The sequence below is a fragment of the Ochotona princeps genome, chromosome 18, assembly GCF_030435755.1.
Source record: "Ochotona princeps isolate mOchPri1 chromosome 18, mOchPri1.hap1, whole genome shotgun sequence".
NCBI classification, from domain to species: domain Eukaryota; kingdom Metazoa; phylum Chordata; class Mammalia; order Lagomorpha; family Ochotonidae; genus Ochotona; species Ochotona princeps.
The window spans coordinates 38,479,103-38,506,087 of NC_080849.1; the positions used below are offsets into that span (position 1 = coordinate 38,479,103).

The following is a 26,985-nucleotide window of genomic DNA, read 5'->3' on the forward strand; positions in this document are numbered from 1 at the left end:
AAGTAATATTTTAAGTTTTTTTTATATATGCGTGCTTGAGGAAAAGTAAGGTGAGGAAATAAAGTGCATTTTGAACAGGGAATAACTCTACCAACGTGACTTGAATGAGGCCGCCAATACAGATCATAATCAATATATTGAAATCTGTCACTGAAAGTGCAGCTTAGAGGTGACGAGAAATGACAACAGCTGTTTCCAGTCCTCTGGCTTAGGAAAGAATGACCCTTACATCATCGGCATGACTGGTGGTTGACTGGCCTCCTAGCTGGTACAGTGAAGGGCAGTAAAATCACAGCAACACAACGGTGAGTGTGCGAACAGTTTGTCCTCATGCTTTCAAAACACCTGGCCCAACCTGCTGTCTTGCTTTTCTGGGGGGAGGGGGGACATCAAACTCATTTCGGCCAAAATCGGCCAAAAGTAGACGAAAACAGGTTGAAACAAAACCCTTCCCTTTTGAAATGTAAACAGGATTCTGAGACTGCGGGCTACCATCGGTCCCTGTCCGCGAAGTGACTGTAAACACGAGTCCCCTGAGACATGGGCGAGCAAGGAACCCCCAGCCCCAAAGGGTTCTAGAAGACGGAGCCAAGGAGGCCTCCTGAGGATCCTCCGGCAGCCGGGCAGCCGTAGGCACTGGCCATGCCGGCCAAGGGAAGCGCGCGCGAGGCTGGGGGGCTTCGGCACCCCTCGGACCAAGAGGGACGCCCCTCACCACCTCGGCCTGCGACCCGGAAGCAGAGGCGGTTTGCGCAGCGCGGCAGCAGCGTGCGGTTCCGGGTCGTGCCGCGCCGCAGCCTGCGTCTGTCTTGCCGCAGTGCCACACCCTCGCTCTTCGGACCCGGGCAGGAGGTGGCGGCTGCGGGGCAGCTCTCGGTGGCACAAATGGCTGAGGGGGACGCAGGCAGCGACCAGAGGCAGGTGAGGCCCCTGCGGGCTCGGCTCGGCCTCGCCTCCTGTGCCTGGGGCTGCGCGGTGGCTCCGTCGCGGTCCTTCCCGTCCTCCCCACACCCGCCTGCCCGCGCGCTGGCTGGGCAGCCGGCTCGCCCTGGCAGCCTCTCCCGTGGCTGCGAGCCACGGCCGTGTGTCCGACTGGACTGCTGGCACGCGGCGGGACTGGAGGCAGAGACCTGGATGCCGCTGCGGCCGGCCTCGTTGCCGCAGTCACCTTGGACGAGGCACCTCGGAGTCCCGGGTGTCCGCCTCGGGCGATCACACAGACCCCCGAGTGCCCCCCGACAGTCCCCCAAATCCTCGGGTCATCCCCCCATCTTCATCTTCCTGCTGTACGGGACTGGCGGGGAGCCCGCTAAGGTCTTCCTAAAGGACTGCTAGGACAGACGTGAGATGCTGTCAGACCATGCGGACTCGGCTTCTGTATTACCCTTAAGAGAAATAAATATCTTTTTTTTCCCTTTTCTAACCCCAAAGCAGAAGAAATGCTTCTGAAAATGTTTTAAGGATTTGGTGACAGAATAAATAAATATATATGTATATATATATATATACACATTATAAGAATAGACAAAAACAACCACCAAGCCCTATGCTCCAATTTTTAAAAATGGAAAAAAAGTGAAGAATGGATGAGATGCATAGCAGAATGTGGGAATCCTGCACAGCTGCAGGCGTGGGGTGGGGCTGGAGGAGGAATGCAGACTTGGCTTACAAGATGGGGTCTGCGTTTTTGGTGTGATTCCTAGCTATGGAGTGTACAAGTGCATGTGTATTTTTTGTTCAGCAGTGATCAGAAACAGTGATGGGGTAGCAGGATGGGTTTGACTCATCCAGTGGTGCCTGGCAGCCTTCCAGGGGGTGAAAGGTGGTGGATGGATGTGATGTGGGAAAGAGTGCGTAGGCTGCCAGGGCTGCTACAGCAAGCCTTCGTGCAGGTTGGAGGTGTTCAATGCAAATATTGTACCAAACAGTGTAAATACTATATGTTATCTATCCATATGGAATACCATAAAATACTGGGGGTATTTTCATGTGCACATTTGTTCACTGTTTCAAAAAACCAATTTCTTTCAGAATGAGGAAATTGAAGCAATGGCAGCCATTTATGGGGAGGAATGGTGTGTCATTGATGACTGTGCCAAAATATTTTGCATTAGGATTAGCGACGATATAGATGACCCCAAATGGACACTTTGCTTGCAGGTAGATATATTTTTTTCCCTTCTCTACAGGTATTTTCCAATTACCATATATGATTGACAATGATTATATTCAAATGATTATTTTTGTGTGTTATGTTCCAAATTGTTTTTTGTCAAAATTGGTTATTAATTGATTAGCTGGTAATCAATGGGCGGTTAAATGTCAGATCACTCTCCTGACATGCTTGGATATTTTTCTATTCATTCTTACCCCAGTTTTTCTAATTGTCTTGATTGTTAATGCACCATTTGACAGAAGTGAGTTCATTTCATTGTTCTAATAGAGTCTGAACCTGGTAAGAGGGATAACGTTTTAGAGGAAGAATAGATTAGCAGTGTAAATGATTTGTAGTGGACTAGATGTCATTGTGCTAAAATATGTGAAAACGGATGAGCTAATGTTTTCTGAGGGCCAGCTTATTCTTTGTTGAGTGCCTGTCTGTTCAAGTGTCTGTCAGCATTTGTTTTTTACAATATGGATTTGAAAGCAATTGTTTATGGTTCTTTATTATGCAGTAGCTGTTTTATTTACAGCACTCTGGCATTGTCATAGGATTTTATTTGCTTTTGTCTTTTGTTTTTTAGTATTCAGGAAAATACCTTGAAGATGTTATAATATCATTCTATCTATTTGGGTTTGGGGTGTCTTGTGCTTGTTTCAGTTTAAATTGTCCTTTCTGCCTTAATTTGTTCTTTAATTTTTCTTATATTTTCTTGGTAAAGAATTAACCCCCATTCTTTAAAAATGGGCAACATAGGCAACAATAAGATTGTGATAGACAGCTGTGAGGAAGAGATGCCCGCCCGAGACTGAGCAAAACAGTGGTTTGATGAATGAGTCATTTATGCAGTGACTAGACTCTTAGATGCAGCCATTTTTGAACCATGATGAATTTGAAACAGATTTGTTTTTCAACTTCATTGTAGGTGATGCTGCCGAATGAATACCCAGGTACAGCTCCACCTATATACCAGCTGAAGTAAGCTATGTTTCTACATTTGTATTTGTACAAGGGTTTATATTTTTAAACATCATTCTCCATATTGCACATTGTGTTTAGATAAAATACCTTTGTTGTTGAAGTGTGTATAGAAAGGAAAGCACCTCTCAATCTTGGATGAAGTATTTAAATGAAAGATTAAGTTACGTAAAAACACGCTGAAATGTGCTGGTAGAGGCAAGAATCTCAGCTTTCCTAGGGTAAAATGGCAATAGAATTGTCTTTGGAATGGGAAAGGAAACCCTCCCATGGCGTGTCCCCTAGCCTTCCTCTGCTCCCTAGTCACAGTGCCTTACTGGACGCTTGCCTAAGACCTCCTGCCCCAGGGGGTCTTAGGCAAAGAATCACCTTCATAGCAGCCCAGGCTTCATCTTTTGAGTTGTGACCTGTTGATACAAGTCCCTTAGGAGCTGCTACCTTGTCCCCTTGAGATAATGGTATATATAAACCCACTGGAACAGAATTGTATAAAAATGTTAGTTACAGTTTTTATGGACCAGTGGATTTTTTTGTGTGTATTTCAAAACCAACGCAATAAGACTTATTAAGAACAATCCTATAAATTAGAATTTTTAACTATTGCAAATAATAAATATAGAATGGTTGTAAACATAACTGTCCTTTTTCAGAAAATGTAATTTTTTTATAATCCTGTGGCAATTACCTTATTTGTTAAGTGTTGTTTTTGAAACACCACTTAGAAAAAACTGGAATTCCTGGTATTGTAGTAGATACTACGAGTCTGAAAATTCAGATTCTGGAACCTTTTCTGCCATTTATATAAACCTGGGGAAAGTTTATGATGTTCAACAAACCATTTCTGGTTTTTAAATCAGGAAAACAAAATAATTTTGTGTTGGTTTTGTCGTGGTGTGTGGGAAGAATAAATAAGGTATGCTAATAAGAGTATTTTGGAACTGTGTAGATTTGGAATTATGTAGATTTCATACTGAATAAATGTAAATACAAGGTAATATGTTCATGAAAACAATTTTCCAGTGTTAAATAAAACCAATTTGTGAGGCCAATGTTGTGGTGTATCAGGTTAAGCCACTATTTATAGTGCTGACTATATGAAAATATATCCCATATGAGCACCAGTTCAATTCCCAGCTGTTGTACTTCCAATCTACCTCCTTGGCAATGTGCCTATGAAAGCAATGAAAGATGCTATATGGGAGACCTGGAAGAAGCTCCTGGCATTGGCCTGGCCCAGCCTCAGCCATTGCGACTGGTGTGGGCGTGAACCAGTGGACAGAAGATCTCTTTGTCTCTTTCTGTAACTCTGCGTTTCAAATAAAATAATTTAAAAAATAAAAATTGTGACTTAATCACTGATTTCTGTTTGACATATAAACACAGTCCTCAAATAATCATCTATATTGTGTTTTATTTAACCTCAGTGCTCCTTGGCTTAAAGGGCAAGAACGTGCAGACTTATCGAACAGCCTTGAGGAAATATATATGTAAGTGTGAAGTGATTTAAAAATGCTGGTAGTGACAATATTGTGTACTTTTGTTGAAATTGGTACGTTAAAACCTTTTATCTCTGTTAAGCCGCATTTCTGTTGACAAAAAATACATTCACTTGCAGAGCTCTTGAAAGATCATGTTTACTTACAAAAATATAGTAATATTTAGAGTCCGTAGCCAGTTTGTGAAAGTAAATTTGGAGATACTGTTTTCCTTTTCATATTTTCAAAAGCTATGTGTATTCAAACTAATAGCAATGTTAAAATGTTTATTAAGCTTCTTAAGTATTTTGAATTTACCTTCTCATAACACTCATAAGACTGAAAGTGAATTGGTAATAATGTGTTTTTCATTCCTTTCTCCATTCATTTTAATTCAACAAATGGCAGACTCTGTAGTAGGTCTTGTAAACATCTGACTAGCAAGACCAGAAATGATCCTTTTTTATTTTATGACATACAGGATTTGGTCAGGGAGAGAGAAAAATGCATATAAGCCTGTCGCCCTGATAAGCTGTGTAACAGCTTTGCAGGACTAATTCAATGACAGACAGGTCCTGTCATAGTCCAGGAGGTTCAGGAGGGCTTGATTGACTTAAGGTTGGAGTTAATTAAGTGAGGATAATTTGGCTGAGAGACCGGTGTGTACAGAGGCTCTGTGCCAAGGAGCTGACCGCTTTGCAGGGAACAGAAGTGGTGCTGTGCAGTGGGAGGAGAGCGCAAGTGTGGGAGGTTGACGGGGTATTGGAGGCATGTCCCAAGGAACTTTGTAGGCCGTGTGTAGGGGTTTGTTCTTGTTTTTGTTTTTTAATTTAGAATTTATTTGAGAGGCAGGGAGACAGCTCCCATCTACTTGTACTAATCAAAAACCTACAATACTCCCTAGTTTGGGTGGAAACTGGCAGCCAGGATTATAATCCAGGTCTCCATGTGGGCGGCAGAAATCCAGTTACTTAAGCCGTTACCTCTGGCCCCGGAATCTGCAGTGGTGGGCAGTAAGAGTCAGGAGCCAGTGGAGGACTTTGAATCCACAGATTCCTAAATGGAGTGTGGTCATCTTAACTGTTAGAGCTAAACACATGCACCTGTTACAAATTCATGTCTTCATTCTTGGAGCAATTGGGAGCACAGAGGGTTGTATAAACAGTGGGATGCCAAGGATAGGAATATTTTTTAAGAACATGTTGTTATATTCATGTGAAGAACCAGTTGGAAGGTAGCAAGAGTATATGTGGGCCATCAGTTAGAACTAGAGGCTAACGCGGTAGTCCAGAGAAAATATGGTTGGTTTGATCTTACTCTAATGAGACAACTTTCATTTGGTAACGTGTAATATTTCAGAATATTTACTACGATTTATGTTTTAGACAATCAGTTTCTTCTACTCTAGGTACTAGTAAGGGTTGTATTACATGCATAAGGTGACCAACCCTTTGGATACAATGAAGTTTTCCTTTGAATTCCCAAGAATCCAGACCAGGTTTGTTTTCCTCCCAAAATATTTAATTAGAAAATGGTAAGTCTGTATGGAGTCTGTTCTGCTGCGTCCTCCTTAGGAGACGTAGGGTCCTCCTTGGATCCCAATTGAATGATTATGTCTTCCTTAGCACTCAAATATTATTTGCTTCTGACGTGCCCATCATTTGATGTTAGTTGGGGAACAAAAATCTCTGTAATCCATTATTTACTTTTGTTTATGAATTCATCCTTTTTCTTAGAATAAGAATAATGTACTGTTCCCCACTGCTCAGTTGAACCATTAGGCATTACACATCCTATGGCTATTTTCTAGCTTTTGGCTTGACCTCTTTAAGTCTGAGTGTTACTGACCACCTCCTCCTTTCTTGAACATAAGTCCACACTTGATATCCATCATGGTAATCCCCTTCATCAGGTAGATTTTTTTCCTACCCATGCATGATGTCAGAACTTCTAAAAAAAAAAAAAGAAAAGAAACTTCCTACCTACTTTTCACAATCCAGAAAGTTTTCTTTACTACCTTCCCACAGGACACAACTTACTTATTCTCCCTAGCTAAATAGTTTGGAAAGGCAGATTTTTAGGACAATTAGAGATTACCAAGCAACTTTTTCCAAAGAGGGGACATGGGACATAATATGTGTTAAAAGTGTCTAAATAGGGCCTGGCACGATAGTGTAGTGGTTAAGGTCCTTGCCTTGAACGCTGGGACCTTATATGGGCGCCAGTTCTAATCCATACGGCCCTGCTTCCCATCCAGCTCCCTGCCTGTGGCCTGGGAATGCAGTCGAGGACAGGCGAAAGCCTTGGGACCCTGTATCCATGTGGGAGACCCAGAGGAGTCTCCTGGCTTCGGATTGGCTCAACTCCAGCCATTGTGGCCGCTTGGAAAGTGAATCATCGGATGGAGGAGCTTCCTCTCTGTCTCTCCTCCTCTCTGTATATCTGCCTTTCCAATAAAAAATAAATAAGTTTTTTGTTTTGTTTTAAAGATTTATTTATTTTTATTGGAAAGGCAGATATACAGAGAGGAGGAGAGACAGAGAGGAAGATATTCCGTCCGATGATTCACTCCCCAAGTGAGCCGCAACGGCCGGTGCTGCGCCAGTCCAAAGCCGGGATCCAGGAACCTCCTCCAGGTCTTCCACGCAAGTGCAGGGTCCCAAATCTTTGGGCGGTCCTCAACTGCTTTCCCAGGCCACAAGCAGGGAGCTGGATGGGAAGTGGAGCTGCCGGGATTAGAACTGGCGCCCATATGGGATCCCGGTGCGTTCAAGGCAATGACTTTAGCTGCTAGACCACGCCGCCGGGTCCTAAATAAATCTTTTTTTAAAAAGTGTCTAAATAACCCACACTAGTGGCATTATTTTCATGCATATGATTTCAGTAAAACTATGGGTTCTCCAAAGTTTTGTGACAGTTTTTGATCATATTTTCAATATAATCCCAGTAGGGGGCAGCAAGTGAAAAAATATTAACCTCAAAAGTTAAACATGTTGTAAGTGTATTAATATATTTCTCAAAGATTGTAGTTTATGCATGATTATGAATATTGTGACAATATTGAGTTTTGTATTATTACAGTCATTTTTAATGCTGAGTTTGATTTTTGAATAGATAAGGTGAACTGTGATTGGTTCCCACTAGGATGGGGAAATAAGTCAGAAAATTAACAGTTTTTCCAGTAAACATTTATTGAGGATATACTGTATGCTGGCCCTCTGTTAGGAGGCAGGGCTTTTTAAGATTAAGGTTGAGGATAAGCATTTTGCCTAGCTTTTAAGATACCTATAACCATATCAGAGAGCCTGGGTCCAGTACCTGGCTCTAGCTTCTTCTTGAGACAGACCCTTGAGGCAGTGGTAATGGCTCAACTGGTGGAGTCCCTGCCATCCAGGTGAGAGACCTGAGTTGAGTTCCTGGCTGCTGCCTTTCACCTGGCACAGCCCCAGCATCAGTGAGCATCAGTGGGGAGTACGGTGGATGACAGGTGTCTTTGTTGTGCTTCCCTCCTGCTCTGCCCCACTACTCTGTGCCTTTCCAGAGGGAAGATGGGGGTTGAGGAGGAGCAGGTAGAAAACTGAAGAGTTTGAATAGGGCACTCTGTAGGAAGCATAGTAACTAACTCAGGAGGGAGACTGTGGATGCCTCCAAGACAACTGAGTTCAACAGTAATGACAATAATCAACTGAAAAAAGACCCACCACTTTCAGTAATAGACTTGTGGGATCCAGGGAAAAGGATGATTTTTCACTTTATACAAGAAACCTGTCACTCCCTCTATGACAACTTTGCACTGTATTGCAGTGGTGTGGCTGCTCAGTGCTAGACCATGCTGAGCAACATGCTGCAGAAAGCCATGGCCAGGGGAGAGGACCTGGGGAGGGAAAAGCCAGTTTCTTTTATTATTGTGGAGAAATAATGTAAAAATTCCCCTAAGGTGTCAGTAAAAACCAAAGCACCCCAAGTCTGGATGTGGGTGTATATTCGTAGAGAAATGAATTGCCAGTCTTCCAGAGTGGTTGTATACACAAAGCATTGTTTTACATGTCTTGTATATAATCATTGTTCAGCACACACAAGGAATTAGTATCACAAGTTAGGGCAAGAATTATGTAAATATTTCACATCAGTTTAGGAGATGGGAGGATTATGTACAAGCCTATAAATTTGTTATTACGAACACAGACAAGTGACCCCATTACTATACATTTAGGGCTGTGTGTAGAGGTGCTGGTATATAGGGGAGGCCCTTAAAGATTTCTTAAATGAGTTGAGATAGGTCTACTTGAAAAATATTCTTGTGTATTTGTGTTTTCAGACTTTAAGAACTTGCTTTTAAGAAATAAATTTTCATTTCTTATAAGAAGGGTTATATACTTAGAGGCAGAATATTTCAAACTTCATTTTATAGATGAGGAAATTGAGACTTGAGAATTTAGGGGGGTGGCTTACTTAAGTATGAGCTACTTGCTAAGAGCAAAATGCAGTTGATTTCAACTTTGAACCCCACCCTTGGGTTTATGTTTCCACTCCAAGCTTCTGACTGCTTGTAGGACTGTGGATAAGTTAACTGGTCTGTGACTTTTTTTCACGGTAGTGTAATACTTCCCTAGATAATTACGAGGATTAAATGTGTTGGTGTAACTACTGTGCTTAGGATATAGTACATAAATACATTTTCTCCCTGAAATTCAGTAAATCTAAGGCAAGCTAGCCTTTTAGTTGATAATTTTGTATTGCTTGCAAGCAATTTTTTTTAAAGATCTATTTATTTTATTACAAAGTCAGATATACAGAGAGGAGAAGAGACAGAGAGGAAGATCTTCCATCCAGTGTTTCACTCCCCGAGTGAGCCGCAACGGGCCGGTGCGCACCGATCCGAAGCCGGGAACCAGGAACCTCTTCCGGGTCTCCCACACGGGTGCAGGGTTCCAAAGCTTTGGGCCGTCCTCTCCTGCTTTCCCAGGCCACAAGCAGGGAGCTGGAGGGGAAGTGGAGCTTCCGGGATTAGAACCGGTGCCCATATGGGATCCCGGTGCGTTCAAGGCGAGGACTTTAGCCACTAGGCCACGCCGCCGGGCCCGTGCAAACAATTTTTAAATATTCCAACGGCTCTTTTAATTTGATTGCTGTTTCCTTCACATAACAAAAATTGATAGAAATGACTTTAAAACCAGTGACACATTCTTTATTTTCAATGATCTTTTGATGGATTTAATTATATGAGACAGCCAGAAACATTATTTGGAGCTAATAGACTGTTCTGTTGAAAGCAAGGAATGAATATAAAATTGTTGAATTACTTATAGTTTAGATCTTGTAAGTCGAGTTTCTCATATAGTCTGCTTCTTCTTTTTGTTGAAATAAGTATGCTAAAGTTCACCAAGTAAATATTTTGAAGTTACGCAAAAAGTTTAGAAAGCAAATAGTGACTGGACATGTGCAATGGAACTGTGTCCAGGAATAGAAGCTAAGTCCTGTTTCCATGTATCTGCTTCATCCAGATCATGGTCGTTACTTTTTCTGCCTCTTTGATTACAACTCTTCTAGCTTTAAGTTGTGTTGTGTTAACTTGGAGTCTGTTGGAATCTTCATGTTGATATAAGCCATATAAAACATTCAGACACAAGTGTTGATAAATCTCACATTTTACTAAATTCTTCATAGAACATTATGAGATTGCATATAATGTCCTGAATTGTGATTGTGTTTCTGTGTTCTTGAAATTGAGAAGGGAATTTTTTGAAATAATTTTTTTCTCTTGAATTTTAGACAGAATATTGGTGAAAGTATTCTTTACCTCTGGGTGGAGAAAATAAGAGATGTTCTAATAGAAAAAGCTCAGATGGCAGAACCAGGTAAGGCTGAAAAAGAATTCAAGTTTTAACTTGAATTAGCAAGTTCTTAACAAGTTTTAACTTGTAGTTATTGCATTTTCATGTAGAATTCTAGTTGAAATTTTACATTTAATTTGAATTCTGTGTAAAGTTTGTATATAACAAAAAAATTTTTTCTGGAAAGTTCATTTACTGATATAATTATAGCTATTTCTTTCCACAAAGCTTAACTGCTTTCATATTGCACTCATATAAAAAATAAATTTTATGATGAAAAACTTGTGCCCTAAATCTGTTTTATTTGTCTGTTAAGATAATACAAGTGTGGTAACATTTCTTCAGAAATGCTTCAACTGAGCCTAATTTTTGCAGAAAAAGAACTTTGGACACCATGGTCCATATTAAGATATTGAACTTAACTTTGAAAATTGGTTTTTGTGACAAATCATTCACATTGCAGTAATTACCCTTTTATGTATGCAGTTTTTGAGGTTTTAGTAGATGCTCGCAGTTTTGCTGTCATCATGATTTTTCTAATCTCAGACTGTTTAAAAACTGATACTTGCTTGTTAAGTGTATAACTTCATGGCAATTTCCTATACTTTACCTTGTTCCAGTTAATACAAAGTCCTTCAGTAAAATAACTCAATTTTACCTGATACTTGCAAATAGAATTTTATTCTTACTTCTGGTAGAGTTGTTTTCACTATGTAGAAAAGGAAGAAGTAAAAGGGAACCTGGCAGTTTAGCTACTAATTTTTTAGAAGACTGCATTGAGGGAACCAATTATCTAGGCTTCCTTTAACAAAGTCCAAACAAAGTAAAGTTGACAGCAGTGTGCATTTTTTATAGAAGCAAATGTACTTTTACGGCTTCTATTAAAATCAAAGAAATAGATGGCATGAAGATTATGAACCTGTCTTCTTTTGAGGTGTTTTCTAAACTTTGTAATGATTTTTTTCTGATTTTGTAGCATTTTCAGGGCATCTATGACTCACATAATCTCAAAATTCTTAAAACAATAAACGTTTGCCAATTTGCTTTGTAGGTTTGGAACAATGTATCAATCTATCAGTAATAACTGAGTACTTCAGAAAGTCTGAGATTGCTTAACTCCTAGGAAATTTGAAAAGTCAATCTTAAAACTGATATGTTTCCTTTACCACATATATCAGTAATAGTTTAGCTACTGTTCCAATTTTAGAATTATTGATTTGTGTTTTGTGTAATTCATAATTTTTATTTTTCAGAAAATTTGGTTTTTTCTTTAAAATCATTTTATGCAGGCTTCACGTTGAAGTGGAAGAATTAATAGTGTGAAAGAACTAATAAAAATAAGGGCTAGTGATCAGGCTATGTCATTGTACTGTTAGTCTTCAGCATAAACTTATATTTTTCTAGTACAGAATTTTGAAATTTTGAAATAATTATTATCTATTGACAATTGTTTAAATTTGAACCAGTTTTAAATAAAATGTTGCAGAAGAATTCGTATCTCTAGTCTGATTCCCAACTGATATCTGATATCCATTGTATAATTATGAATAGTAGAATATTAACATTGGCGCAATATTAGGTAAGACATTATTCCAGTTTTGCCAGTATTATCATAATGTCATTTTTGGTGTAATAGGATTCTGTGTTATAGTTTGTGTCTTTTCTCTTTATTATTATAATCAGTTCCACACCCTTTGACTTCTATAAACTTTGAAAGAATACTGACCACTTATTTTATTAGAATGTTCTTCTGTTTGTGACTGTCCAATGTTTTCTCATGATACGAATGAGATTAGTCAGTTTTGGCAAGAATACCATAAAAATGATATTCTGTTGATTTCAGTGCATCATATCAGAGAGCTCATGATTTCAGTATGCCTTATTGGTGATATTTTGTCTTGATCCTTGGTTAAGATATTGTCTGCCAGATGTCTCCACTGCAAAGGACCCTTCAGAGAAACAGAACATATGTGTGTGTGTGTGTATGTGTGTGTGTCTCGGGAGAGATAGTGAAAGCTGGCAAGTCCAAATTCCACAGGTGGGGGCAGCAGATTGGAAACTCAGGGAAGAATTAACATTGCAGTTCAAGTTCAAAGGTTGTCTGCTGGAAAAGTTTCTTCCTCCTTTGGGCAAGTCAGTCTTTTCCTTTTAAGACCATCAGCCATATTATAAAGAAAAATCTGCTTTATTCAGCATCTGATTTTAAATGTTCGTTGTATCAAAATAAACCTTTCATAGAGCCACGCTCACAGGCGGCATATTAACCCCAGGACACCACATGTCTACAGCTACAGAAACATCTAGAATGGTGTTTAATCGAGTGAGTACTGTGGCCTAGTCAAAATGATACATAAAGTTAGCCATCAGTGTTACCATCTTTCCCTTTATGTCTTTGGTCAGATACTCTGAGGCAATGCAGTATCCGTTTGCTTCTTAAACTTTCACCCACTAATTTTGGTATTCATCAGTGGATCTTGATCAACAAAATGTATTTCTGTGTCCTTTTCTCAGTGGTAATTTTCTGTTTTCTTCATTTATCAGAATTTCATTGTGAGGAAGGATGCCTGTCATTCCCATTTGTTTATTTATATGTCCCTTTATTTTTATCAGTATGAACTCAAATTATTTCACATGTTAAAATTCCTCACCATTTATTTTGCTGCTGAAGGTGTTCCAGCTTGGGTCTTTAAGGAGTGCCTTCAGGTTGGCTCCTTTGTGTTGTTCTCCTAAGTCTCCACATTTTTTCCAGGATTTTCTACTATGTGGAACCACTTGCTGTTTTATGCTGATCTTGCATTTTCCTTGCTCCAAACCTGAAATTGACTTCTACTAGGGACCTTGTTTCCTTTTTGTTGAAGAATGGTGCTTAGAGACCACTAACTTTTTTTTAAGTGTGATTTTTTTTTTACTTGCTTCATGTATATCAGTTATAATTCTGATATCAACATAGGTCCTGAAGTAAAGAAGAAGACTGAACCGGTGGTGGTTAAATGTGAAAAACCACGCAAGCCACCAAGTCAGCCAGGAACGTCAGCTAAAGCAGCAAACACTAAAGTCAAGGAGAAGCGAGTAGGTATGTAGAGTTACCAGCTAGTTTCTTTGGAGGAGTGTGTTCTGTATTGTTCTTTAGGATAGCATAGATGTAAACTCAGAAGTGTTAGAAATTGGTTGCTAATTTGCACATAATCGAGATTTACTTTCTACTCTGTTCATTTTGTTATTTTTCTAGATTTATCAGAATAGTGGGAAAAAGCAGAAATTTAAAAATGCTTTTTCTTTTTCTGCTACTTCCTATATTTTTGACTTATATCTTGAAATAAAACTTAGAAAAATCTGTTACTATTTTCAGCTCACTTTCTGTTTTTCTGCTTCTGTATTGAAGTCCTCAGCTGTCTCCCGATATCTTAAAATTAAATTTTGGTTGATGCTCACAAGTATAAATGTACAACTGAAAGTGTAGCCAGTGAAATTTAAGCTCATAAAATTCTAATAAAATTTTTAACATTTCATTTTTGTTAAGCGAAAGTCATAATTAAGTAATGCCCAACTTTTTAAATAGGTTGATGCTATAAAATCTATGTTTCTGTGTTCTGTGTTTCTGTAAGGATGTTTCATTTTAGTTTTTTTTTAATTTTGAATGTTACCAGTTTCCTGAAAATCATTTAGAAAAATATAGTAGCCCAGAGGGAACAATCATTCTCTCTGAAAGTTAAGGCCTAAGTATCCCCCGTTGAAGTCATTATCTGTTTGTAAATTTGACATGACATTCCTTTTGGGAGCTGGAAACACCATTAAAAGAAAAGGGTCCAAATCACAAATAATTAAACATAATGTTAACATGTCAGTAGTTCATATTGACCTTAATAATGTTCTGTTTGACTTAAGGGCCTGAGACAGTGGTTATAATGAATTGAGAAAGAGGGCTCTATCAGAGGGAATGTAAAGCAAGCAGCAGCAGCCAGGGTGTGTAAGTTTGTCCGACAGTTAAGGGTAAATAACTGATTATTGAAATTGTGTAAGGGACAGAATAACCGGAAATCCTGATACTCTATGCAGTGCCAGCTTGTTGTTTGATTTTGAATACATTTAATTTATCATAAAAATTATGAGCATTTTGTAGCAAAAAAAAAAAAAAACACACTATTATGGCTATATAATGTAAAGCCATTGATTTCCCAACCCAGTTCTCTGTCAACAGCAGTGAAGGTGTAAGTTGTGTTAAATTAGCACCTGTTAGGCTTTGGTTTCAGGGGCCGCTTCTACTCTGAAGAATTAGACCTTGTATTAGGTATTGTGTCAGCTTGTACTGTTGCAGCGGGCCAGGATTTGAATCCACCATTTCACTAGCAGAGCTTGGCAGGTAAAAATCATTTGAGTCAAGTAGTTTTGTCTCACGTGCAGTGTGTTTGCTAGCTTTCATTTACCCTGTTGTTTATATTTCTTTACCAACTCTTTCCATCCCATTGTCAATTTTTTAGTATTCAGTTGTGAGACTTTAAAAATCATAAAGTAAATTAATTCTTTAAATTTCTAGAAGTGGAAGAAGTACCCCCGATTGATCACGGTGTTCCTATCACAGACCGAAGAAGCACTTTCCAGGCACACCTGGCTCCTGTAGTTTGCCCGGAGCAGGTAAAGTTACCATGTCCAGCTCACTTTGATGTTATTGGAACAGAATAACTCGAGTAAATGAATTTGTAATATTGTCCTTATTTTCCCATTCTTAAATTACTGTGAATCGTGGAAGATTTGTTTTACTTTACCACTGCTTTCAAAATTATATCTAAACCTTATTCATTTTTAATATGTATTTATCAATTTAAAGTCAGGCTTAGAAAGAGGACGAGAGAGAGATACTGATCTTCCATTTGCTGCTTCACTCCCCAGATGGCTGTGATGGCCGAGAGCTGGGCTGGTCTGAAGCCAGGATCCAGGAGCTAGGAGCTTCTTCTGGGTCTCCCATGTGGGTGCAAAGGGTCACTTGCACCCATTTCCGCTGCTTTTGCATTAGAAGTAGCTAGATCAGAAGTGAAGCAGCCAGCAGCTTTCCCCACTACACCACACACCAGCTCCATATCTAAACTTTAGTTATAGCTTAGCTGTCTTATAAATCTTGACATGGAGAAGTCCACTGTGTGTGTAGAAAATTGTAATGTTTAATAGTGTGATTCGAAAGAATTCTTGTCTTATTGAGTGGAAGTTCTGTGATCTTAAGTCCATTCCACTATTACCCATCAAGGGGGACAGTGGACAGACCGGCTGTGTGCAGGCTTCTCTACCTGACTTCCTTTTGGGTGACCTTATTCCCGCCCCAGGAGGTAAGCAGGAGACTTTTTTTATTATCAAAAATTGTATTCCTAGGTCTTTAAGTCTCTGCAAGAGGGAGTTCTTTTCTTGTTGACTGATGATTGAGATAACCACCTCATGCAGCCTTCTGGCCTTTCAGGAATTGTATTTTGTCTTGCTCATTACCCTCTTATCAGGATCCTCCTTAGATACACATCCATTCTTTTCTGAACCTGTTCAGCCCAAATTCTCTGTTTCTGATGATAGTCACTTAGCTTTGCAGGTTTGTAGTATGTGAGAACTGAACCAAATCTTTTGAAATCATTGTCTAATGATTTCATTAATCAGGAATCTGAGGTCTGAAAAGCTAAAGATCTATAAATACATGTTTACATAGTTCATGAGTAAATTTGATCTTGCTGGCTTCAGCTGTCTTCCTTGCACCTGTTATTTCTTCCATACTTCTTGCCAGTTATATTTAACTTCCTTATAAATCTGACCACATGTTGCTCTCTTCTATCTTCTATTCCTCACACACGTAATCTTTTCTGATTCCCATCATCTACAAAGAAAAATCTAAGCTCTTTTATACAAGATCCTTTGTCTCATGACCTTAATTTATCATTCCTGACACATATCATCTCATTTCGTACTCTTAAGTCCCAATGACCTAAAACTGTCTGAACCTTTCTCTTTTATCTTCCTCTTGGGATTGCCAGATAAAATACAGGGCACCTAGTTACATTTGAATTTCAGGTAAACATTATTACATGGACATACACTAAAGATTCAGTCTTACATCAATATCCTTTTTTTACTCCCCAAATGCCCTCAATGGCTGGGATCAGGCCAGGCCCATTCCTGAAGCTTGAAGTCTCCTACATGAGTGGCAGGGGCCCCGAGTGCTTATGTCACATTTGCTGCTTTCACTGGCACATTAGCTGCAACTGGGTGGAAAGTGGAGGGGCCCACAACTTGAATCAGGGCTTGTATTGGAGGCCAGCATCATAGGTGGTCTTAAGCTGCTAAAACATGTAGTACTGGCCCCTAGTATCCTTCACCTTTACTTGCCAAGTCTGATCACCTTAGTTCCTGCACTGGTTTTGTTGGTGAGTGGAATGCCTTCCTCCTGTGCCCTGCAACTCTCTTGGTACAGAAGAACCCTTGTTTATTTTATAAGACCCAGCCCCTGAGTTCAGGGTTTCTCGATGAACTTAGCAAGTTGTGATTTTCTGACATCTGGAACATACCATGCCATTGTTGTACACCTGTCACATAGGATGCATACATTTGATAGATTTCAGAATATTTAGAAAATCTTACATTTTAAATTATCTGTGGGTGAAAGAAATTTTCAGGTTTTTTTGGATGTAGCTACTGCCCAAATATTTGCTGATATTAATGCTAAAAAATGTCTCATTTGTGTAACAAGTGCATATATTAGTTTCTATCCCTAAAATGGGAACACTCTGGATATGTTTTTTCTCAGTCTAATGAATGTTTAAATGGTTGTTTCAATAGAGTATACACATTAGTATGCTTTAAGATATCTTTCTAGCATTTCATTTACAGTGCAAGTGAAGAGCACATATTGGTTTATTTGTGTTACTGCTGTTTTTAAGGTGAAAATGGTTCTTTCCAAACTCTATGAGAATAAGAAAATATCTAGTGCTACTCACAACATCTATGCCTACAGGTGAGTGAGACCACAGTGTTTGCAAGATTCAGTTTGTGCAAAATGGAGGAATGGGGAAAGATAATGCATGATTTTTTTAAATTAACTATTATAAAAATCCATTATATTTAACCATATTTTCCCCATTATAATAGTAATAGACATGAATATTTGTAAACTACAAAGAACAAAAACAAAACATGAATTAGAAAATCACATTTTTCTGCCACATATGTAATTCATGATATTTTGATAGCATTTCCATGTAAAGTTTTTTTTAATGCTTTACCCTTGTACATATTTTTTTTGTTTCAAATTTTTCTTTCAATATTTCAAAGAGAGTCAAACAATAAACTCTTAGAAGTAGAATTAATTTGGGGAAGATGGTGGGGAAATCCTAGAGCCTATGGAACTTTATTATAAAATAATAATTTAAAAACAATAAGTAGAATTATTTAAAAGTGTGATTTTGGGAACTTTTTGAAATATTGTAAAATTTTTCTGAAGTTGTGTTTTGGAAACAGTTTCTGCTACCTTTGGCAGTGAATTGAGCATACTTCTTCCCTATGTGCCTTTTAGGATTTGCGATTTGTTTGTTTTAGAATTTATTTGAAAGTCAGAGCTACAGGGGCGGGAGGAATGGTGAGGGAAGGAAGATAGAGAGTGGGAGAGAATGAGTTATCTTCCATTTCACTGGTTTACTCCCCAGATGGCCACAATAGACAGAGTTGGGTCTCACCAAAGCAGGGAGCTTCTCCGAGGTCTGCCACATGTGTGTCAGGGGCCCAAGCACTTGGGCTGTCTTCTGCTGCTCTCCCAGCTACACTACTAGGAGAGATGGAGCAGAAGCGGAGCAGCTGAAACATGAACCAGAAGCAGTATGGGATGCTAGTGTTGCATGTGGCAACTTTACCTGCTTGCTACAGCATGGCCCTCCTTTTAATTTTTACTACTAAGTTTTTAGAAAAGTATTTGCTGATTTGTAAGTAAGGAGGTCAAGGGCATAATTTTTTTTTAATTGTACAAGGTAGTAAGATATAAAAAGAAGGCCTAAATTCAGAACAGAGACATAAGATTTGCCACAGATTAAAAATATGATGAAAATTAGCTGGAATTCATAAAATAGAGGCTAACCAAAACTCAAACCCCCTATCAGTTTGGATAGGTGAGTTTTTAATACTATCTTTATGTCCCTTTGAATGCCAATTTATTTTTTTTAATTGCTGATTTACATAGTCAAATTGTCTATATTTGTTCATAAAAGTATGATTTCATATTATGGTTACAAGCCTAATATACATTCTACCCTCTGAATCCTCTTAGCCTTAAATTTGTCATATAAAATTTTGTTTGATAGTACTAACTTTTCCTGAAATGAGCTCAGCTCTGAATAATGGTAAGAGTAGGTGGTCAGTTAATGTTTACTGAGTGGGTGGGTGAATTGAAGAATGAATTAGATATAAAATAATTCATTTGTAGATAAGCTTTTGTATTCTTTTAAAATAGTTTTTGTTTGAAAGTTAAGAATTACAGAGAAAAAGAGAGAGACAGATAGGTTTCCATCTGGTGGCTCACTCCACAGATGCCCACAATAGCCAGGTTGAAACCAGGAGCCAGGAGCTTCTGGTCTCCTGCCCGAGTGACAAGGACCCATCCGCTTGGGCCGTCTTCTGCTGCTCTTTCCAGGTCTGTGGTAGTGATAACCATCATAACCATCCAGGGGGGATTTTTAAAGAAGAAAATAAATCTTTTAATTCTCACTCAAAATAAGAAATTCTCAATGCCTGGAAAAATGTGCAAGTCTAACATACTAACTTCTATTGGCCTTCCTTTTTGTTTATTTGATTTTTTGTTTCTTTTACTAGATCTTAGGGTCTTTGAAGACAGGCATATGTCATTGTCTTATTTTGTAACGTTACATCTACTGTTAGAATGTTTCTATTATTCTCAATAACTGCCTTTCAGTGACTGGTCTGTATAACTGCTAGCTTCAGGGTTAAATGAAGGACAGGAAATGTCAGGTGTGTAAGCACCTTCCCATAATAGCAGAATTTCTGATAGAAAGGAAACATCTTTGATTGCCAGCTTCCCCAGATAAGGAAGTGTATATCTTAGTGCTAAATCCCTGTGAGCATGTAACTCTTCAGGAGTCAAGGATGTAACTCATGTGTAGTTCAAGAAAGATTTTTTTAAAACAAATACGTTGAGTTTAGAAGTAATCAGATGAAAAAAATTTTAAAAAGAAATAATCAGATGGGCTGCAGCAGCTATCAAGAAGTGATTTAACCTGTTGAAATCCCAAAGTGTAATACTGCTCCATCTATCTCCAGAATATTTTGTGAGGACAAACAGACTTTCCTGCAGGACTCTGAGGATGATGGGGAGACTGCCGCAGGTGGGCGTCTCCTTCACCTCATGGAGGTAAGTGTGGGTTAAACTCCGTGGATCCTATTGTAAGTGAGCCATAAAATTTTTCAACGGATCAGGGCTCCATCTAGGCATAAATAAATCAGTGAAATGCTGCAATATAAGAAAGCTATGGTTTAGTTAGTGGTTTTTAAGTATTAATGGATTGAAAAGCTTAACTACTGGATATGGAGCAAGTGGTTAATAACAAATACCATGCTTTCAAAATGTAGGTAGTAAAAATTTATCTTCAGCTTTAGGTACATCTCCTCTTTGTTTCTTTGAAAGTTATATTCCCCCTACCTGCTTTTTTCTGTTCTATCTTTGTGGAAAGCCTATTAGTTGGATATTACAACTTCTGGGTAGCTTCAGAATATATATATTATTATTATTATTATTATTATTATTATTATTATTATTATTATTATGTTGTCCATCTCATTGTCTTTATGTTCTGAGACATTTTCTTGGCTGTCATCCAAAATTTCTTTTGTATTTATTTTTATATATATATATATATATATATATATATATATATATATATATATATATAAATTGCAACCAGGTATTTCATTCCTAAGTGCTCTATCTTACTCTGTTTTCCCCTTTTCATAGTATCCCATTCTTGATGTATGGATGCATGAATGCAGTGTCTTCAAAATTTTTCTGAGTGTATTAATTAGAGTTTCCTTTTTCAGATATCTTCACCCTTAAATTTTTCCTGGCCCATTTTAGTTTATCTTGTCCTTTCTCTTTCATGCTGCTGGAGTTTCTTCATCTGTCTGGTGATCATTGATTGTCCATTAATTTTAAGAATGGATTATTTTTTTCCCTAAGGTAGTTAACTATAGTTTTTTCTGCTAATGTCTGTGGAGGTTTGTCTTCTAATGTAGCCTTTCCCTGGAGTCGGATCCCTGTGTGAGTGTCAGGCCTGTAGACTGGTGGGCCACACTTTCGAGGAACTTTCTGGAAGGCAGTAGTGGTATACACACATCTCTGTCTTCTCTGCTAGTTTGTTCAGAAGCAGGCAGGGTGTTACCACTATTTCATGTAGTGGTAGAAGGGTGCCTACTGAACTGTTCTGTTTGGAGTCACCAAGACCTGGAATCTTACCTGCAGGAGCTCCACTTCGCTCTGCCTGGTTGTCCCAAAGTGTACAACTTGAGGACATTGTGGAACCCAAACACCCTGTGTTCTAACATCTCATCCCTTAAATTGTGAATGAACCTCACACAGTACATATTCATGATTGTGCCATTAAAGTCACTGGGAAATTTTATGTGCAGATTTTTATATGTGCTATCACATTCTACTTTAAAACCCATTTGTGTGTGTGTGTATCTAATTATGCTTCTGAAAATCACAGATTTTAAATGTGAGGAATGTCCTGGTGGTAGTGTCCCGCTGGTATGGAGGGATTCTGCTAGGACCAGATCGCTTTAAACATATCAACAACTGTGCCAGAAACATACTGGTGGAGAAGAACTATACAAGCACACCAGTAAGTGACTGTTGATATTATATCTAAAAAGCTTCTCATCTTTGCCTGTGAAATAAAAATGATAGAAATTAAGAGTGAGGCAGAATGTTAATAATCCATATATAAAACCTTTCAACTGGGAAGCTGAAAATAGGCTGTAGTCAGAACTTGGTGAGTCACATGACCTTGGGCCGATCACTTCATCTCTTTAAACTTTGATTTCACAGGTTCACAGAGTTTACATGAGAAAGACCTTTAAAGACCAACTAGCTTCTGCCTCCTAAAACTGAGGCCCACAGAGATGGTAACTGACATCACCTGCATTAGATGGATGGGCTTGAAAGATTTTCTAAAAGTGTCAAAATATTTCCCCTTCCCCTGGCGTGCTTTTAGATACTTCTGCATTTGTTCTTTGAGTTTCATTCTGTTTCCTATTTTAAGCTTCTATTTGAAAGGCAAGGAGAGAGAAGGTATTTTTCTTCTGCTGGTTCACTCCTCAGTATCTGCAATAGCCAGAATTAGGTCAGGCCAGAGTCAGCAGACACACAGTAGCTTCATCCAGGTCTCACGTGTTGATTGCAGGAACCCAGTACTTGGGTCCTATTCTCCTTCCTCCTAAACCCTTTAGTAGCAAATTGTATTGGCAGTGCAGAGTTGCCAGGACTCGAACCCAGCACTTGAATGTGAGACGCAAGTGTCACAAGTGGTGCCTTAACCCTCTGGACCACAGTGTCCTCTCCTGTTCATCTGTATTTTAAACTTTACTATTTGACTTGAGAAAATGGAAGTAGATTTAAAAGTACTGAAACTATTGAAATACAAATATGTTAGGTAAATAGGTATTTTCCTGCATTATTTTTCATTGTCTTGAAAATACTGTAACAGTGTGGGTGAAAGTTCCTTATAACAGAGAAAGATAATAAATATGAATGTGATTATACACTCACTATTATATGTAGTCTATATGATTTTAGTTTGCATAGTCACATAAATGGTGATACTAAATTGATTTGTGTCTTTTTTAGGAGGAATCATCTAAGGCTGTGGGAAAGAACAAAAAAGTGAAAAATAAGAAGAGAAATGAGCATTAATTCTATGAAAGGCTAATTTGCCTACAAGTGTATACACATTCCATAATCATCAAGGAGTATATTGTACGCGAGTATCCTTGACCGTGCTCAAGTCAGCCAATTCACCGTGGACACCAGCATTATCTTTGTCGGTTACACCATCTACCAAAAATAGCCAGCTTATGATATATTCATGTGTGTTTCAGGCTTGCTTGAGAGAATTGATTGGACCTTAATTACACTTCATCTAATTCTGGAAGGCAACAGTTGCCCAGGGCAGTATTTGAATTACTGTCTTTTTTGGTGTGTGTCAAGTGCCTTTGTTAGGTAGGGGAGACAGATCTCTAGAGGAAAATCAATGCCTGAGTTTTTGTCGTAGGGATTCTTGTACCGTTAAATGAATGTTGCCTTTTACTGCTCTTAATGGCTTACTGGAACAAGAGTTCATGGAGGATTGATCTTGGAGAGTTTGTTCTTGTGATTTCGGTTCATGAGTGTCACCTCCATAGTGTTCATCATTGAATAATAGATCAAGTGAAAACCTAGGAGTACCCATCTACAGTTACGTGCTGAGGTGATCATCCATGTAACATTTGTTAGCATAAATGTTATGCCTCTATTTTGTCACAAATTTGTGATTGTGAAGTTTCAAAATGTGATTTCCTAGTCTCTGCATTTTAATGGGGGTTAATTCTTGTAATGTAAAGCTGTGAATATGGAGTGTTAGTAGGCTCCTTCCACCCCTGAAATGTGTTGATGTTACTATTACAGTTTCTTTCAAAACCTTTAAAGTAGTACCCTTCTCGTGTTCTTCATTGAGGAATTAGAACCATGCAAGAAGGGAGGCTATGGTTAATGGAACATTAATAGAATGGGATAGAGGCGGTACAGTGTTGCTGGTACAGGGCAAGAATGGGTAAGGTAGTTTATGCATACTTCCCATCTGAGCTCCTGACAGCTTTCTCAATTCTATGATTTTGCAGAGAGAAGGAACAAAAACTTATGGTTAGAACAAAACAAAGAAATCCTGTCTTCTTTCACTCTTGTCCTTTTTTTTTATCAGTGTTTCTTTCCTCTGAAGTTGCCTCTGGCAATTCAGACAATTAATTAATCTTCAAGATAAAAAAGTAAGTCATGAACAGTTCCCTTTGTATGATTGTGAACAATTGTTAAAAAGTTCTTCCTTAGGGGTTAGCGTTAAGGTGCAGCTGGTTAAGCCTCTGCCTGACATGCTTAATATCCCACATAGGTGCTGGTTCATGTCTGTGCTACTCTGCTTCCAATCCGGTTTGCTGCTAATGTGCCTGGGAAAGAAGATGGTCTTGAGTGTTTGGGCTCCTGTCACCCATGTGGGAGACCCAGATGGAGTTCTGGGCTCCTGGCTTAATCCTGGATTAGCTGTGCCCATTACAGGCGTTTGGGGAGAGAATCAGTGGATGGAAAATCAATCTCTTTCTTTGTTCCCCATTCCCCACCACCTCTGTATCTCTGCTTTTCAAATAAATAATTGTTTTTTAAATAAAAAAGTTCTTCCTTGTTCACAGAAATTAGGAGGCAGCATAGGAAGCACAGAGAACTGGACAGATTTTCTTTTACTAATGCTTTACCTTTAAAAGGTGTAAAATTTTTACTTGGTGTTTTTTACTAAGAATCTGCTAATTGCTTTACACTAAGATAGGTTATGAGTCAAACTCTAAATCATTTTTGTTGTAATTGTATTTGATGCTGTGAATGATCAAGAATCCTAGAAGGATCTTTTATGTATATTGGAACATGTACCTCAGATTCCATGAAGAGTTAAATATATCCTGTGTGTTAACTCTTAAAACTAAATAAATTAGAGGTTAGTAATTAATGAAATAATTCCACAATTTTTACATGTCAGATCTTTGAAAAGGATAAGACAGTAATTTGAAAATGAATGAGTTAATTCTTCGTAAAAAAACTAAATTTGAATTTATTGTTTAACATTTATTTAGATCATTTAAATTTTTTACTTGAAAGGCAAGAAGACAGACACAGGAGAACAGATCCTGCATCTGCTGCTTCATTCCCCTAATGCTGGGCTGGTGCTGAATCAAGCCAAAGCCAGGAGCCTGGATGGAACTCAGTCCAGGCGCCCAGCTGGGGTGGCAGAATCCAAGCCGAGCCATCACCTGCTGCCCCCAGGGTGTTCATAGCAGGAAGCTAGGATCGGAAGTGGAGTCAGGAGTGAAACTCCTACCCCTACATGGGATGTGGGCATCTCAGAGAGTATTTTCACTGCTGTGCCAAACACCCACCCCTCTTTTAGGTCTTTAAAGAAAACAAGACATCTTTATACCTGTGATCTTATTTTTTCCTTTTTAAAAAAAAAATCTTATTTTTGTTTTTTACTATATAGTTATTAACTATATTTTACTGAGTAAAAAAAAAATGTTCTTAGCCCTTTTGCCCAAAATCAGTTAGTGTAGGAGGGAGAGGTCCAGATTTCTCTAGTTCTGAACTCTGGGTTACTTCACTTCCTACCATTAAGGAAAAGCTAACTGATGGCAGTATTTTCCTCCTCTATTTAAAATTTCTCTTGAATAGAGGATTTTCCAGTTACTTTCTATAACCAGATCTATGCTGTGGCATATTTTATATTCTTTAAGATATTCTCCATATGCCAGCATATAAGAGCAAGTCGTGTCTACTTTGTAAGTGGGAATAGCAGTTGCTGCATCCAATGTATGCTTTTGAGGTATGTATCATGAAACAGACTATCGGAAGAGAATTATATCAAAACTAATAACAATCCAGAAAGAACAGCATGAAATTAATACTATTTGGAGGGCTGGTGAAACTTATTGCAGAAGTTGCATAATCACCTCTAATTCCCCCATAGAGATAATCATTTTAACATTTGGTACGTACATGTTATTTTTTTCTTATGCATGATTTTGTATATATGACTATTTTTCTTTCCATAAAAATGGTATTAAACTGTATATACCGTTTTGTATCTTACATATTTCATATAGAAGTATATTGTTAACATTTTCCCATGTCAATAAATATTCTTCTATGGCTTAAGTGTTTTGTGAGTGCATTATATTCTGTCTCCTTGGTATACTATAATTTACTAATTCACTATTGATTTCTGATTTTTACTTTTTTAAAACAAATTCCCATGTTATGAAACAACTGAAAAATTGTGTCATTGCTTGTAGATTTTTTGTGCCGATCTCTGATTCTTTATTAGATTAAACTCTTAGAAATGAAATTTCTTGGTCAAAGATTGGCACAGTAGTAGGTTTCAGTTGGTTCAGCCAAACTGTTCTCTAGGTAAGTTTCCTCAGTTGAACCATAATTGTATTAGAATATACTTAAAGCATGCCTGTCAAAGATGTAGAAAATAAGTAATATGATAAAGTTCCCAATAGCCATTTTAATAACTGCACCCTTTTGAAATAATTATCATGTCACAAGAAATTATAAAAATAGTCAACCGTGTATACACATTACTCAGGTTTCCCTAACATCTATTTTATCTTCTTGCTTTTACATAATTGTTTTAATATTATATCCAAGGACTTTGGCTAAAAGATTTTCTTATTGACTTTCTTGTTTGAAGTCACATGGTTTGAGGGCAGGTGTCTGACCCTATTGGTTAAGGTGACCAAGTCCTGTATCAGAGTGCCTGGATTTGAAATCCAACTATGTTTTTAAAAAATTATGAATACATACACTCAATGTCACAGCAAATGTGATAATTACTATAGTAGAACTCAACAACATTTATGTTAACTGTGATGTTAACACAAAGAAAATTCAGTATAGTTCTTGGATGCAATTTTTACACATTTAATGTATGAATTTATTGTTACAGGGTGTGAGAACACAAAAGACATGTCTAAGTTTTATTAAGGAGTCTTTATTAACCAAGCTTAGTGATAATAGAGCACACTAGAAATAGCAAATCACAAGTCCATATGGCAATCCAACCAATCATAATCTGACCAAACATAATCCAACGAGGAACAAATGGTCATTACCCTTAAGTCCATCCGTTAAGCTGAAAACCTATGTTCCAGCTTCCCCAGCAATTTAAGTTATTCTAAGAGACATTCAATGAATAACCTGGACACACAAAGCTGCAAACATTCACCTTCCCCTGGCTTCTCTGCCCACATTCCACTACTGCTAGGCCTCACCTCTCCTGGAACTCCAGATAGTACACAAACCAGAAACAACACTGCTGTATCCATTGTCCCATCTAAGCAGTGCACAGGGACCATGCTCAGGGGATTACCAGTCCTGGGTCAGCTAAGAGTCAAGGTGTCAGAGCAATGGATGCACCTGACCAGAAAGAGAGACAGTCCCTGCTTCATAGTCCTTTTAAAGGGACTTTTGAGGGGAGTGGTTACACACAATGTAATACCATCCCCTCTCAGATGATAGGTGAGTCACAGGTGGGCAGGAGCGAATACCTAGGCTGGGGGAGGAGGGAGTGGCTGAGGATGGAATTAGCATTCCATTGTTGTTAGGACCCACCTTCAGGACAGAGGGTAGGGGACACAGCCACATTCCATTTGCCCACTGTCAATGGGTGCTGGCTATCACTGGCTGTACTCCATAATATTAGATTATGATTCCCAG

The 26,985-nt window shown here is 38.4% G+C and overlaps 1 protein-coding gene across 1 annotated transcript; it reads left to right on the forward strand.

Annotated features, from left to right (window-relative positions):
• The first annotated feature begins 766 nt into the window (after window positions 1-766).
• IMPACT (impact RWD domain protein) lies at window positions 767-25,758 on the forward strand. Its single transcript, XM_036493601.2, has 11 exons — window positions 767-921; window positions 2,032-2,160; window positions 3,087-3,139; window positions 4,564-4,626; window positions 10,387-10,472; window positions 13,399-13,521; window positions 14,983-15,080; window positions 17,357-17,430; window positions 19,740-19,830; window positions 21,182-21,316; window positions 22,321-25,758. The coding sequence occupies exons 1-11, from the start codon at window positions 886-888 to the stop codon at window positions 22,384-22,386; spliced, it is 954 nt and encodes a 317-aa protein (XP_036349494.1). The 5' UTR covers window positions 767-885; the 3' UTR covers window positions 22,387-25,758.
• Window positions 25,759-26,985: the final 1,227 nt, after the last annotated feature.